The 16,068-nt window shown below is 39.3% G+C and overlaps 1 protein-coding gene across 6 annotated transcripts in view; it reads right to left on the minus strand.

The window, feature by feature from the left end:
- Window positions 1-4,608, minus strand: part of vrk2 (VRK serine/threonine kinase 2) — a 99,394-nt gene extending 94,786 nt beyond the window's left edge. For 2 of the 6 annotated variants that reach the window (XM_061963596.1, XM_061963604.1), the window contains exons 1-4: window positions 4,426-4,608; window positions 3,929-3,967; window positions 3,683-3,813; window positions 3,380-3,435 (exon numbers count right to left, since the gene is read on the minus strand). In XM_061963596.1, the coding sequence (XP_061819580.1) occupies window positions 3,380-3,435; window positions 3,683-3,809 (183 nt within the window). In that variant the 5' untranslated portion in view covers window positions 3,810-3,813; window positions 3,929-3,967; window positions 4,426-4,608. The other 4 variants (XM_061963571.1, XM_061963588.1, XM_061963579.1 and 1 more) reach the window with 4 other exon arrangements.
- Between the last annotated feature and the right edge of the window lie 11,460 nt (window positions 4,609-16,068).

A 16,068-nucleotide genomic window follows, 5' to 3' on the forward strand; every position in this document is an offset into this window, starting at 1 on the left:
AATAAACACATTTATTCTGTGTAATTTTGCAATGCAACTCTGAGTGACAGTGACAACAAGCGTCCCTAACGGTGTTCGTCAACACTGTTCAATTGAATACCGTTCAATTATTGTAACGTCTATCGAGATGCTTCGAGGACAGGAATTATATCGATCACTTTATTGAGCAAAACTGTTTATATTCGGCCATAACCACACCAAAAACATGAGAAAAAAACTTCTATCTGGAAAAACTTGTCATTTTCTGCCGTACAAACCAGGCCAAAAGCAACTTGTCATCTGTCACCAACACGCACACCACTAAGCCACTGGTGCGTTTATGGCCACACAAAAAGTCGGACAACTCAAACACCACACAAAGTTACACTATGACTCCTCAGTCATACGTGTGCTTATTCTACTGTCATTTATTATTAATGTTAATTTATTGATATTAATCATGGAATGCTGTTACTAGAGAAAGTTACAGGAATGCACACTTCATCCTATGCTTACATTTCATTGTGCAACATGAGGATGTTTAAGGGCAACTAAATGTGATCTCTGAAAGGGGTACAAATAATTTCAAAAGCAGGACCCCCACCCAGACATATTGTACAATACTAATCCATATCTTATGAAAAACAAGATTTATTTTATTTTCATTACAAGTGGGCCAAATCAATAATATTACTAAATAATCTCATGAAAATGACTCCTCTCATTTGAGTGTTATTATAAAAGATTGGATTGAGACAGGTGTGCTGCTGGTATTGCCACGTGTGATGTTGCTCACATGTGCTCCACTGAATGCTCAGGGAGTTTTGTGTTTTTGCTCACACACATGAACAATTAGAGGGACCATTGATTGAATGTGTAATTTCTCTGTGTCTATGGGACTGCCTGTAATTGACGGTGCCTGTGGACAACAACTCTGCCAGGTTTGTTTGGTGTGTTTCATCAGGTCGTAGTTTCAGGTAACATTGGTACAGTATTTTGTCACATTTTGATTCTGTACTGTTCTTAATGTTGCGTCTTCAAGTGATAGAAAAGAATACAAGTGTTTGCGTCACTTAAAGCAACTTGCTGGCAACATGTTTTAGCAGATTAGCCTCCCGTTTTTTGGTCAGTGTCTGAATTTTTTAATCTAAAAAAATTAGTTATTTTCTGTTTATGCTATCAATTTATCTTTGGGTGTCTCTGCTACATTGTTGACATTCATTCATGCTACGCCAGCTCTTACCGTAAAGTTATTTCAAGTGACATAGAGATGCTCCTGCAAAGTAGCAGTGTTGCCCAGACATTAAAAATTACGATATAAACAATAGAGGTTTTATCGTACTATAGACATTTTTATGCCATACTACAATAATTATCGTGATATCACACAGCACTACTACAAAGTATTAACAGCATTCAGAGCAGCACTTCTCGTGCGAGCTCCCTCACCATGACAGAGCAGTACAGGCACCGAAAATGTTGAACTGCCACTGTAGAGGCTAATAATAGCCAACCACTACCATGAAACCATCCATCCAGAAACCAACTTCACTGTAAACCGTGGTCGCTCTCTAAGGTAAATGACCTACATTATTTATTCAGAAAAATACTATAAGTATTCATAGTACATTTTATTGTATTGTTTTTAATACAATATTATAATAATAAGTACGGTATTTTTTTCTTCTTAAAACGTGTGTTAAATTTTAAAATTGTGGTGTTTACCCAAGATTGACATACATACATACATACATACATACATACATAAATACATACATACATACATACATACATACATACATATATATATATATATATATATATATATATATATATATATATATATATATATATATATGTGTGTGTGTGTGTGGGGGCATGGTTATGGGTGTGGTCAATATGACATCATCATATATGACATGAACATTTTGATTTGCAATGATGCATACATTGTTTTATGTATATGTAAAAACAAATAGTAGTGTTATTAGTTATTAATAATACCATTATTAACATTAATATTAACTATTTTTTCTTATATCATCAGAATCAGAATCACAATCAGCTTTAACACAAGGAATTTGACTTGGTAGGCTGTGCTGTCTTTGTTCAATGCAGTTTCAATGGTTGCTTATTGTAAAAGGTAACACAGGCTACACTTTATTCTGCCCTCCCAGAATGTTGCAATTCCTTTCGTCGAATATGTAAACAGTCCTTTGAATTCGATTTGAAGAAACTAAGTGTTTTGTTGATATTCTTCACAATTAAGTCTTTTAAAACTAACCACATTAAAGAAAGTGCACATACATGTAGGAATCATGTTAAATTTCTAATATACTTTGGAATAAACTAAAGAAAGCAATACAAATATGCAGGATGAATGTTGCGCTCTAATGCCATTAGCTTAATGCTAACGTACAATGGACTAGCTAACAAGCCAACTCAAATTAGTATGGTCAGCCGCAGGGCAAAGAAGGACAATCTTTCACACTAATATCTATGGAAAATTTAGAGTTTCCAATGAAGCTAACATGCATATTTATGGAATGTGGGAAGAAACTAGAGTGACCGGAGAAATCCCACACGCTCACACAGCGATGTCCAAACAGAGGTTCAAAAACGCACATGGCATAAAGTTAGACGTTATTGACGGTAGTAATGTCAAAATATATAGGGTCGTTTCCACTGGCTTGAACAACAAATGCATTAATTAGCTTAAAATAGCTTTCTCTTCAACTTTCTCTCCTTACTTTTGCCGGGTGTCAACTCGGTTAGGTGTGACGCGCTTCTAACAGGCGAATTGGATGCATTTATTTTTTTCAAAATAAAGCAATGAGCAATGAAAATTTGTATGATATTTGAGCTGTTTTTCAAACTTATAATTGACTATATATGGTATATCCATTCATACAATGTATCACTTAAATTTGTTTTCATGTTAAAAAAAAGTGTTTTCGTATTTAAAAAAAATAATGTTTTGAAGGTGTGGCGGTAGTAATCTTGCTGTAGCATTGCGCCACAATCGTTTACAAGTAGGGCAAACCCTGCAAGCACTGATTACATTAATTTGAAATCATTTTAATGGAACACACTGATTTGAGATTCAAGTCTTTTGAGTTACGAGCTTTGTCGTGGAACAAATTGAGCTCATAAGTTCAGATGCTACCGTATAATATATGGCAGTAGTGTTTCCCTACCATGTATCAGGAGGGTGTCCTGCTCCCCCTTGAAGGTCAAGGTAATTTTATTTTATTTTATTTTATCTTATATACACCACCAGATCAGATGAGAAATAATTAAATAATCAACCCCAACATATGTACAACTAGGGCAAACAAAGAATATATTACATACAGAGTAGAAGATAGGTAGATTTAAAAAGTAAATTAATTACACTCACCAGTTTAATCACAAAATCAGTGTTCGCTGAAACAGGGCTTCCTATGACTTTGGATGCTTAAAGACAAACAAGAAGACACACAGGCATGTCATAATACTGAAAAACAATCATTGTACCCAGTCTAGCCAAAGAAGAAACATACAACACGCAGATTGGTAACAAATGTGGAAATGGTTATTTATGACAAAAAAATACTGGTATTTCTAGCTGCCGAACCTGTCTGAAAATCAGTTTCCATGCATGCATGCGTGTGTGTGTGCTTGTAATAGTGTAAATGAGTTATCAGACACATCGATTACCCACCCAGGTAGATCAGTCCAAAGCCACCTTGACCAATTATTTTTCCCAGCCTCCATTTCTTCTTTTCCAGGTCAATCAGTATGAAGCCGTCTGGGAGCGGTTTCGGCAACACCCTTTTTTTAGGAGCCATGAACCTTAACATATTACAAAAATGATGTGTCAAAAACAATACTTTCTCCCCCCAAAAAATGATGTCAACAAGCAACATACAAATAGTCAGTGGTATTACTGGCCTTATACTAAACCCACCTGATGTTCGGAGGTCAGTAATATGGCAATAGTTACCACCTCCAAAAAGGCAATGAGGGCAGAGATGACATCAGAGGTTATTTGGTGTAAAGCTCCAGCATCATACTAACTGGCATTATTATTTTTGTTAGACATGCCTTTAATCTTGTAGCAAAAGTTAATTATTTTGACTAAGAACATTTATCGCTCTACCATTTCTGAAAGAAACAATTTAAATTAGAGTTAGAGTTAAATATATGGCGATGCGATTAGGGGCTACAACAACGTCCAGCAGTTTCGTTCCATGTCGGCAAATTGCGTCATCGTGGACACAACAAAACGTCATACGAACATTTCGCTTTAATACGTCATCAGGGAAAGAGCGACAATCTTAACTACTCGGACAAATACATTTGACTCACTGTAGTAGATCAGACATGTTGTGATTTAATATATATTTCGAGTAGCCGCTAACTAGATAGCATCAAGCCATGCTAACAACATGTTCCACTACCAACCTCCAAAGAGAATTCGCGGCGTGTTTCGTCAGTGTCCGCGTAAGAAGGTAAGAATGATCTGACGTCGTCAACTCTTACGTGCAAAAAATACTTAATATACGAGACCTTTTTAAAATAACGTCTTAGATCAGCAACCAAGTCAAGTGACTGTCTCAAATGTTTCCGTGCCGCCAGTGTCCAGCCAATCACACCGCAGCAAAAGTTTCCCACAGCAACAGAGCCAATAGGAAAGCTGCATCCCGCCCACTGAGGCTGAGACCGCATTATTAGGACGAATGTCTAAATTTGTATTAGTTGGTTGTGTCTAAATTTGAGGTCTGCATTCGACCAAGTATGTGGTCCGTGTGGTCTATGGAGACCAGTATTGTGAACTTTTTGAATTTGAACGGTCTCGCGCCGCCTTCCCCAAACTTCCTGTTTTGTCACGTGTTGTCATCTTTACGCCGACGTCATGACGGGACAAAGCGTGGAAATAGAATGAAAGTAAACAAACAAACAAAATGTTACGTAATAGAAGCACAAAACATATTCAGTCTTAGCCTGGGCCCCTGGAGAGGGGGTCCAGACTGAGGCCAAGGAAGAAGAAAAAAACCTCACATCCATAGCACACATAAACATGTGTGTAAGAGGGAAACATCAAAGAACACAAAGGACATTAGAGACATTAAAAAAGAGCAGAGCTGATGCAACCAGCCATTTCTACACACAGCCACAAAAGTAAAACAACAAAAAACAAAAACAAAACATATACACTGTGGTGGCCTCTGCGGTGTTCCTCGCCATCGTCTGCTGGGGTGGGAGGAGCATGGCCAGAGACAGGAGCAGACCCAACAAAGCAACCAAGAGAGCCGACTACACCCTCGGCCGCCCACTAACTCTCGGCCAGTGTCCAGTCCGCATGGATGAGCGAGGATGCGTCGAAAGAGACCGAGGTGTCCGATACCTGCTCATTCAGCCAAGACACTGTGAAGCTTGTCCGTCCCGGCGCTCATGTATCTATTGTCTAAACATGCATTTTCCCATTGATAGCGTGACATCATCGCGCTCGGAATATATATATATATATATATATATATATATATATATATATATATATATATATATATATATATATATACAGGTAAAATCCAGTAAATTAGAATATTTTGAAAAACTTGATTTATTTCAGTAATTGCATTCAAAAGGTGTAACATGTACATTATATTTATTCATTGCACACAGACTGATGCATTCAAATGTTTATTTCATTTAATTTTGATGATTTGAAGTGGCAACAAATGAAAATCCAAAATTCCGTGTGTCACAAAATTAGAATATTACTTAAGGCTAATACAAAAAAGGGATTTTTAGAAATGTTGGCCAACTGAAAAGTATGAAAATGAAAAATATGAGCATGTACAATACTCAATACTTGGTTGGAGCTCCTTTTGCCTCAATTACTGCGTTAATGCGGCGTGGCATGGAGTCGATGAGTTTCTGGCACTGCTCAGGTGTTATGAGAGCCCAGGTTGCTCTGATAGTGGCCTTCAACTCTTCTGCGTTTTTAGGTCTGGCATTCTGCATCTTCCTTTTCACAATACCCCACAGATTTTCTATGGGGCTAAGGTCAGGGGAGTTGGCGGGCCTATTTAGAACAGAAATACCATGGTCCGTAAACCAGGCACGGGTAGATTTTGCGCTGTGTGCAGGCGCCAAGTCCTGTTGGAACTTGAAATCTCCATCTCCATAGAGCAGGTCAGCAGCAGGAAGCATGAAGTGCTCTAAAACTTGCTGGTAGACGGCTGCGTTGACCCTGGATCTCAGGAAACAGAGTGGACCGACACCAGCAGATGACATGGCACCCCAAACCATCACCCAACCATGCAAATTTTGCATTTCCTTTGGAAATCGAGGTCCCAGAGTCTGGAGGAAGACAGGAGAGGCACAGGATCCACGTTGCCTGAAGTCTAGTGTAAAGTTTCCACCATCAGTGATGGTTTGGGGTGCCATGTCATCTGCTGGTGTCGGTGGCGGGGGCCTCACCTGCCTCTAGTGACTGCACGTCACTGGTATATATGTAGTATATGCAGTCATGGTCAAAAGTTTACATACACTTGTAAAGAACATAATGTCATGGCTGTCTTGAGTTTCCAATAATTTCTACAACTCTGTGCAGAGTTCCTTTGACTTTCCCATTGTTACGTTTGTAACCGAGTCTAATGACTGCATCACATGAGCCCTACTTAAATGGGTTCAGAGAAGTCAACAGGTGTTGTCAATCATAATCACTCAAATGAAGTTAAGAGACCATGCCATGAAGCTAATTTGATTTGATTGTAACTTTTCTACATCACCAACATTGATAATGTACGTTCCTGTATGTATACTTTTGACCCAGCAGATTTGATCACATTTTCAGTAGACCCATAATAAATTCCCAGAAGAACCAAACTTCATGAATGTTTTTTGTGACAAACAAGTATGTGCTCCAATCACTCTGTCACAAAAAAATAAGAGTTGACCATGACTGTATATATATATATATATATATATATATATATATATATATATATATATATATATTCTGTATGTCCTTGTTTCACCAGTACGCCGTAATATGAACCATATGCAGCACATTGTGCAGGCATTGTAGTTTACATGCCTTCTGTAACCATGGCATGCCATGACATAAGCTTATCACTCCAATATGCCACAAGTGACTAATTTACTGGCTTTTACCTGTATATATATATATGTGAGTGTGTGTGTGTGTGTGTGTGTGTGTGTGTGTGTGTGTGTGTGTGTGTGTGTGTGTGTGTGTGTGTGTGTGTGTGTGTGTGTGTGTGTGTGTGTGTATTTAATTATTTATTTTATTGTTTCTAAATTTTTCTAAATGACTACATGTTAAAAGAGCAAATTTGCACCTGCTGCCATTGCACTTTTAAAGGAGAACTGCACTTCTTTCTTTTTTTTTTCACAATCATTATGAAAAACATAATAAACAACAAATCTACCTTCAGGTACAAATAATACTTGACATGACGAATACTTGACATGACGACGGATGGATTTTTTTTTTTTAATGGATTCTATCTCTTAAATAAACATACTGTACATAAAAGTCCGCTTACAGCAAAGCCAATGGCAGGTCCTCTATTCCACCCATAAAATCCAATAAATAACCATTCAAAAAGGACCAACAATACTCCATTTATATTTCGTGACTTGAACATTCACCAAGTATTAGTGATATTGTTATTATAAGCGGTAACGCAGACAAACTATTTATAGTGGTGACGTGATCACTTCTTTGTGTCCTTATGTTCACATCATGGAGTGGTCTGCTGCTTCCTCGCTTCTCTGTTCCTTGGAAGTTTATTGTAGATCATAAATCATGCCTCTCCCGGAACTGGCAAGAACAACACAAAAAGACGCTTGCCCCCCCCCCATTTTATTATCTTTACTAAACATATCATAGACATACAATAAAAAAAATAATACTACAAACAGGACTTGTTTTTTGTTTTCTTAATGCAAATATTTGTTTATTAAACATGATACTTTTTTAACCACCTCAATACAAAAATAGAACAAACACTCTTATACACACACGCATGTACAGACACCACATCACTTGCTATCAATCACAACAAAAAAATTGTCTTTGTGTGTGTCAGCGGGGTGACTCCTCCATCTTTATGATAGTCAGGACATGCAACTGTTTTGGGCGGCCCTTCTTATGCCGCTACTGATCGGTCGCCAAATTAGGGGTGTTGCCACCCATTTTGCAATTTCTATGGAAAGTGTTGGTTTTAGTTGTTCGTTGTGGGCTTTCCGGTTGATAGCAATTTTTTGGTCTCGACTTGCTCTGGTGTTGACTCGGCTTGTGACGGTGGCGAGTGTACGTCTGTCTGTTATCTTTTAAGATGACATTAAACAATAGCTTGCCTCAATACAAACTAAGACTCTGAAATCTGTAGGACAAAAAAAAAAAGAATAAAGATCAATTGATTGAAAAATCCTTCATGTTAACTTCTTTGCCACTGTAAAAGCTTGCTGTCAGCCATGTTTTGACCCTTGTCACTCTCTCTCTCATCCTCGCCACCTTTGACTCAGTGTGATTAGTCAGTGTGTGGTGCCTGTTAACGGACGCTACATTTTTCTCTCATAGTGTGGACACAGTGACACCAATTTCATGAGGGCGTAACACCATTTTGTGTAACTGGCCCTTGTGTTGTAGAAGCTATAATTGCCCTAATTGGGAGGCCAACAGACTAGGGTGCTCTAAGGAAACATCTTCTAAACCAGTTAACGAGATGTGTCCACCACTATGTGGCTGAATAGGATATTTAACTTGCTTGGCTTACTTGTATACAGGTGTATACCACCCCTTCAATAACAAATCATGGAATTATCAGTCTTGGAGGATGCTCATTCAGTTCTTTAAACCAGTGTTTTTCAACCTTTTTTGAGGCAAGGCACATTTTTTGCATTGAAAAAATCCGAAGGCACGCCACCAGCAGAAATCATAAACTCGGTTGACAGTAAAGAGTCGTTGTCGCAATTGTTGGATATGACTTTAAACGATAACCAAGCATGCATCTACAGTATATAGCTCTTGTCTCAAAGTAGGTGTACTGTCACCACCTGTCACATCACGCCCTGACTTATTTTGACTTTTTTGCTGTTTTCCTGTGTGTAGTGTTTTAGTTATTGTCTTGAGCTCCTATTTTGGTGGCTTTTTCTCTTTTTTTTGGTATTTTCCTGTAGCAGTTTCATGTCTTCCTTTGAGCGATATTTCCTGCATCTACTTTGTTTTAGCAATCAAGAATATTTCAGTTGTTTTCATCCTTCTTTGTGGGGACATTGTTGATTGTCATGTCATGTTCGGATGTACATTGTGGACGCCATCTTTGCTCCACAGTAAGTCTTTGCTGTCGTCCAGCATTCTGTTTTTGTTTACTTCGTAGCCAGTTCAGTTTTAGTTTCATTCTGCATAGCCTTCCGTAAGCTTCAATGCCTTTTCTTAGGGGCACTCACCTTTTGTTTATTTTTGGTTTAAGCATAAGACACCTTTTTACCTGCACACTGCCTCCCGCTGTTTCCGACATCTACACAGCAATTAGCTACCGGCTGCCACCTACTGATATGGAAGAGTATTACACAATTACTCTGCCGAGCTCTAGACAGCACCGACACTCAACAACAACACATCATTTGCAGACTATAATTACTGGTTTGCAAAAAATATTTTTAACCCAAATAGGTGAAATTAGATAATCTCCCACGGCACACCAGACTGTATCTCACGGCACACTAGTGCATGCATTGACCTGATCACTGACTGTATAACAACTTGCGCTGTCTTTCAAGGAGCATGTATGCTCAAAATAAAATGTGTCATTAATCAGCGTTCATACATGATTAATGCAATAATTTTTGGAGGGATTTGTATAATGTGTATTCTCTTTGAAAGACGCCAGAGGTTTTAAGCGTGCTGTTACATGAAAGATTGAATTTTTTCACTCTCTTAATACACTTCTCGTCTCTCCTTATATCCCACACTTGTCTCCCCCGCACCCTCTAAATGGCATTTGTGCTATAACACCGACCATCAGTACATCCCCCTCTTTTAGCTGACAAACAAGGTTTAAGTTTTGCTCTGGTTTTCTTAGCTTTTTCACACATGCCGTGTAACATCACAACAAAGTATAACGTGCTCTTTTTTTTCACAAAGCAGGGAAAACTATTTATACAACTCAAGTCTCTTTTCACAAGTCGAGAAACTCTTCCAGACCTGGTCACGGTTTCACCTGCATCTTTTTCCTTGGGTCTGTATTGGCAGGACACTCCTCTTTCCGGGAGCACCATTCGGTGAGCTCTGTTTCTCCTTCATCTCCCTTGGTTGATTTCCACATTGTAGGACCTTGGTATTGAAGATTGAACCTGGACCATAGCTGTGGTCTAAACAGTATTAATTCCCACTCTCTGTCCAGGAATTATATCTGGTAAATCCTTTGCTTGATGTCTTGCATTGAATGAGTGTCTCTGTTTTTCTTTTATATCTTTATCTTTCTTTCTGAAAGCTCATAGGTTTAGCCAGGCTGGTTTGAGTGCTGTTAGAGAAATTGGATCTGTCGATCTTATCCTCCTTACCATCAGCAGTTGAGCTGGATGCTCTGTACGCCAAAAGAGCTTTCTGAGGGTCTAGACTTTTGTTGAGCAACTGTTTAACTGTACAGACAGTTATTTCCGCTTCCCAGTTGCTCTGAGGGTAGCGAGGGCTGCTGGTTTTGTGACTGAAACCATAGTCGTAGGCAAAATGAAAAAAATCAGTTTACGCAAACTGTGGGCCATTGTCAGTTACCAAGATTTCTGGTACTCCAAATCTTGCAAAAATCACTTTTAGACGCTCTACAGTTGGAGATGTTGTCAAGGTTGAGAAGTTTGCTACTTCGATGTATCGGGAGTGGTATTCCACTACCACAACATAATGGCTATTTTTCCCCTAAAATTGTCAGCTGTGACTTTTTGCCATGGTTGTGCAGGGAGGTGTGTGGTCATCAAAGGCATCTTTTCCCATGTTTGCCCTTCATTGCCACACAACAGTCTATAGAGGATTCATGTTCAGGTTTGTTTTCGGTTTAGTAAGTAACCTAATACAGTGTTGTTGTTACCCTATCTCTCACCATTGACTTTAGTCGTCTTTCTGAGCCTTCCCACTTGTTTTCCTTTGCTTTTTCCTTCATGTGGCCTTCATGTAATCTCTCCAACCTTTTCATCTCAACCCCCTCGGAATAAGAATCCTCCCACCTTTGAGAAGCAGGCCCTCTGCCATGTGAATGCCGTTCCTGTCTGGTCAGAATGGCAGACGTTGCTTCTCCTTTGAGCTGTTTGCAGATGCTGTCTTTGCTCTGAGCTTCCTTGATCTGAGCTAGTTTACCTTCAGTGGCTGGCAGGTGTTGCAGAATATGGTCAATGTAAGCACTGCATTCCTCCTGCAAGCTGCTGTTGGATGTTCTGTCTTCCAGTCCTTGTGGGGCTCTTGAGAGAGCATCAGCCATGACGAGCCATTACCCAGGACATGTATAATCTTGTGACTAAACCTTAACAGTCTTCGCATAAACCTAAGAATTCTTGGAGGTAGATCATCTCAGGAATGAAAATCTAACAGCGAGATTAATGGTTTATGACCAGTTCACACTGTGAATTCTAAGCCCAGCATATATGAGCTAAGACGCTTCTTTCCATTCAGTCTGATTTCTTTAAGCCACATCTTGCTTGGTCCCTCTGTGTCCACTGTCCCCATGAAAGCTGGACTATGAGGTACACCTACAGTTGATGAGCACAGAGCTTAGGCTTTAGCTCATCGACTGGCACAGGAATGTTTCCTCAGTATACCTCAACACTGAGATTTGCTTTGCTTTTCCCATTTTTGCCCTTCATTGCCACTCAATAGTCCACCCTATCTCTCACCATTGACTTAAGTCGTCTTTCTGAGCCTTCTCACTTGTTTTCCTTTGCTTTTTCCTACAGACGTTGCTGCCCCTGAAGAGCTTAGAAATACAATAATTTTCTTGAATTCAGTTTACCTCTGTCTCTACATCTGAGGTACAAGTGCTGTATTTTTCAGACCATAAGGCGCACGGCCCCTGAGCAGGTCTTTTCAGGTCTATATCCATGCAAAAGGCACACTGGATTTTAAGGAGCATGAAAGGGGTCATATTCTGACTTTTTTTTTTCATGTAAAACATTCTCTTGTGGTCTACATAACATGTAATGGTGTTTTTTTGGTCAAAATGTCGCATAAATAATGTTTTACAGACCACCTTCAAGTCGCTTTCTGACAATCTCTTCAGGATTTGTGGTCTTATTTATGTGGCTCCACTTCGACAGCGTCTTCTCTCCTTCATCTTTGTTGTATCGGTAGTTTTTAGCGCTTCAATAGCGAGTCCGGGAGTAGTAGTCCACTACCACAACATAATTGTCACCTGCGACTTTTCACCATGGTCGTGCAGGGAGGGGTGTGGTCATCAAATGCTCTGTCCTTGACAGATTTAAAAATTTTCCACAATGTCTTTAATCTGTCTTGAAGTGCCAGGCCACCACAAAGACTCTTGTGCTCCTGCTACACATTTTGTCTTGTCTTGTGGTCTACATAACATGTAATGGTGCTTTTTTGGTGAAAATGTTGCATAGATTATGTTTTACTGACCATCTTCAAGGCGCTTTCTGACCATCTCTTCAGGATGCACTGTTTTGTGGGCGGTCTTATTTATGTGGCGCCACCTTGACAGCGTCTTCTCCCCGTCATCTTTGTTGTACCGGTAGTTTTTAGCGCTTCCATAGCGAGTCTACTGACAGATCTAAGTTAGAACTGTACGCTACTATGTGTTACAAATGGCAACAGCAAAGGATGAATGCACCGCAACAGGAGGATAGATAAAAAAGGAGCTTATTGGCAACAGCGTTGGCACGCACTACAATGAGGGAGGTGCGCAAATTTTCGAGACTTGCTGGTATGCAGATCCAACATACACATCAGAAGGAAGAAATAGATAAGAAAAGTTGGTTTTGCATAACAGGTCGAAACAAAACACCAGATTGGATGTTTCCTAATAGGTGCCATTATTGGGTCATTACACCATACCCGTATGCCGAAGCACAGCACTTATGACTACAGTAGCCGTAATGTTCCGCGTTCCATGAAGCAGTGCGGCTTCGTAGCTTACCAAAGTAAAACTAACACATTTTGACAGATTTTTGAGCATCGTGTGTAATGTTCTTTATACTCAACAAAACATCAACGTTTTGGGCTTGCTTGCTAATGTCATCTTGCAGTCCACACATATTTCTTATGTGTGACTGCCATCTACTGGTCACACTTATCATTACACCATGGATCACATAAAACTGCTTAGAGGTCGGTAAGCACAACCAGAATTAATCCGTACATTAGGCGCACCAGGTTTTAAGGCGCACTGTCGATTTTTGAGAAAATGAAATGATTGTAAGTCTGCCTTATAGTCCGAAAAATACGATAAAACAAATCATCAGACATGAGTGCAGAATTAACCCTTTGAGGCTTGTTGAATTTAGGTCCTGTGAGGTTTGCTGTGGCCTAGAGTGACATGGGGCATCACGTTATGTTGAACCAAGATGTGCAACTTCAATGGCACTTATAGTGTGTTCACATATTGGATGGCGGTTGAGCTGTGTCTCAACAATTGCGGAAAGCCTGTCTCAAAGTTTTGAACACAGCGCCAATACAGATTGGCACGGTAGTACCATGGATCTCCCTGAAAGGCAGCTGAGTCCTCTGCCCTCTATTTGGTATCAACTGCACTGCCTCTTTATGTCCGAGATGAGCCGTGATTCTTCCATTTTTAACTCTGCCACCTTTGTGAAGTTATTGTGTTCATGTTCGGAAGAAAAATCTGACTGGCGGATTATAGCGGGGTTAACGCAGTACTATCGCGGAACGTGTTCTTTACACCAGTGGTTCTCAGATTGGGGTACGCGTACCCCTGGGGTACTTTAAGGTATGCCAAGGGGTATGTGAGATTTTTTTTTAAATTATTCTAAAAATAGCAACAATTCAAAAATCCTTTATAAATATATTTATTGAATAATACTTCAACAAAATATGAATGTAAGTTCATAAACTGAACATCAAATCAAGTAGGCTATTCCATGCATTACCATAAACCCAGAGTTTCCCCCATGCCATGATGGTTTGACCCTCACTAAAATGTCTGTCAAAAAGAACTGTGAAAAGAAATGCAACAATGCAATATTCAGTGTTGACAGCTAGATTTTTTGTGGACATGTTCCATAAATATTGATGTTAAAGATTTCTTTTTTTGTGAAGAAATATTTAGAATTAAGTTCATGAATCCAGATGGATCTCTATTACAATCCCCAAAGAGTGCACTTCAAGTTGATGATTACTTCTATGTGTAGAAATCTTTATTTATAATTGAATCACTTGTTTATTTTTCAACAAGTTTTTAGTTATTTTTATATCTTTTTTTCCAAATAGTTCAAGAAAGACCACTACAAATGAGCAATATTTTGCACTGTTATACAATTTAATAAATCAGAAACTGATGACATAGTGCTGTATTTTACTTCTTTATCTCTTTTTTTCAACCAAAAATGCTTTGCTCTGATTAGGGGGTACTTGAATTAAAAACATGTTCACAGGGGGTACATCACTGAAAAAAGGTTGAGAACCACTGATATATACGACAAAAGGCGTTTTTATTACAGCCCAATTCGAACCGCCAAAACCGCCACAAAAATCAAATGCGTACATTTTTTTTTGTCTGGTTTTCCCAGTTTTAGGGATTATGGCGGGTGAGTAACGGATGACCAGGTTTTGTTTCCGCTGTAACACAGTCTTTGGCGGAGCACGGCAATTTGCTGAACCGCCATCCAAACTGGCAATGTGTCAACACCCTTTTAGCTTTGCACTGTACATTTTTTCAGGCATTTAGCAATTATATACCAATGTGGGTGGTGAGCTACTCTGTTGTTTCTATATAAAACACCGAGAGAAAATGCATACAATACATATCATTTATGTGTTGGTAAACAAAAAAGAGCCCCAGTAGCTTGCTGTTTAAGAGCACCATCAACGGATAGTGGTTTAAGCAAGTCTCAATTTTTGTAAAGGTTGTAATGATTCCAATAAACTGCAGGGTAAGTGAGTTCTGCTTGGTTTCATTTCCATCAGAAACACGCACACATATACACACACACCACTTTGTCACTCTGATGCCAACACAGATATGCCCATGTTTTTTTCCTCATTTTTTCAGCTCATTGCTAGTACGGTGGGAATGCATTATTCAAATAGATCTTTGTTACTTCTCCAAGATGATTGTGGCACAATCAGCCATGAAATAAGTTTGCTCTTTTAAAAGTGTTATTCTCCCTCCAGGTCTCTCAGGTGTAGCTTTGTATTCAGGTCGACTTGCCTGCGCCAAAAATCAATCTCAATCAAAGGTGGCGAGGAGTTTATCATAAATTATCATGAAAAGGGTTCGCACTCAGTAGATGCTTAATTACAATCTCATTTGAATAAGTTTGCATATTAATGAATTTGGAATGAAAATGGTTTGCAGGGTGTGTGATGGAAGGCTGAGGGGTAACCCATGGCGATAATGACCATCTTTTAAAATGTATGCAAAATTATCGCTGGTGGTGAGTTGTACACTAACTGTATTTCACATGCACACACGGAACCCCCCCCCCACACACACACACACACACACATACACACACACACACACACACACACACACCCACATGCACACAGTATCGCTGGTGTCACAAAAGTGACAAGAGGATTTAAAAAAATATATTTTATGGCTGGAAAAATAAGTTTACAGAGAGAGATTTCCCTCTGCGCCATTTTCAACTGCTGTTAAGGCCTAAGATCACACTAAAACTGTAGACACATGCTCCACTCTAGAAATAACACTTAAAAATAACACGTAGGCACACACACACACACACGCACGCGCGCACGCACACACACACACTCACACACACACACACACTCACACCCAGGCGATAGAACGTTTATGCAGACACACGCACTCAGGGGTATTTTAACATGATTAATGGCAGAGTGTCTCTGACATTAATAAACTATAA

This window comes from Nerophis lumbriciformis, linkage group LG02, assembly GCF_033978685.3.
Source record: "Nerophis lumbriciformis linkage group LG02, RoL_Nlum_v2.1, whole genome shotgun sequence".
In the NCBI taxonomy this organism is placed as follows: Eukaryota; Metazoa; Chordata; class Actinopteri; order Syngnathiformes; family Syngnathidae; genus Nerophis; species Nerophis lumbriciformis.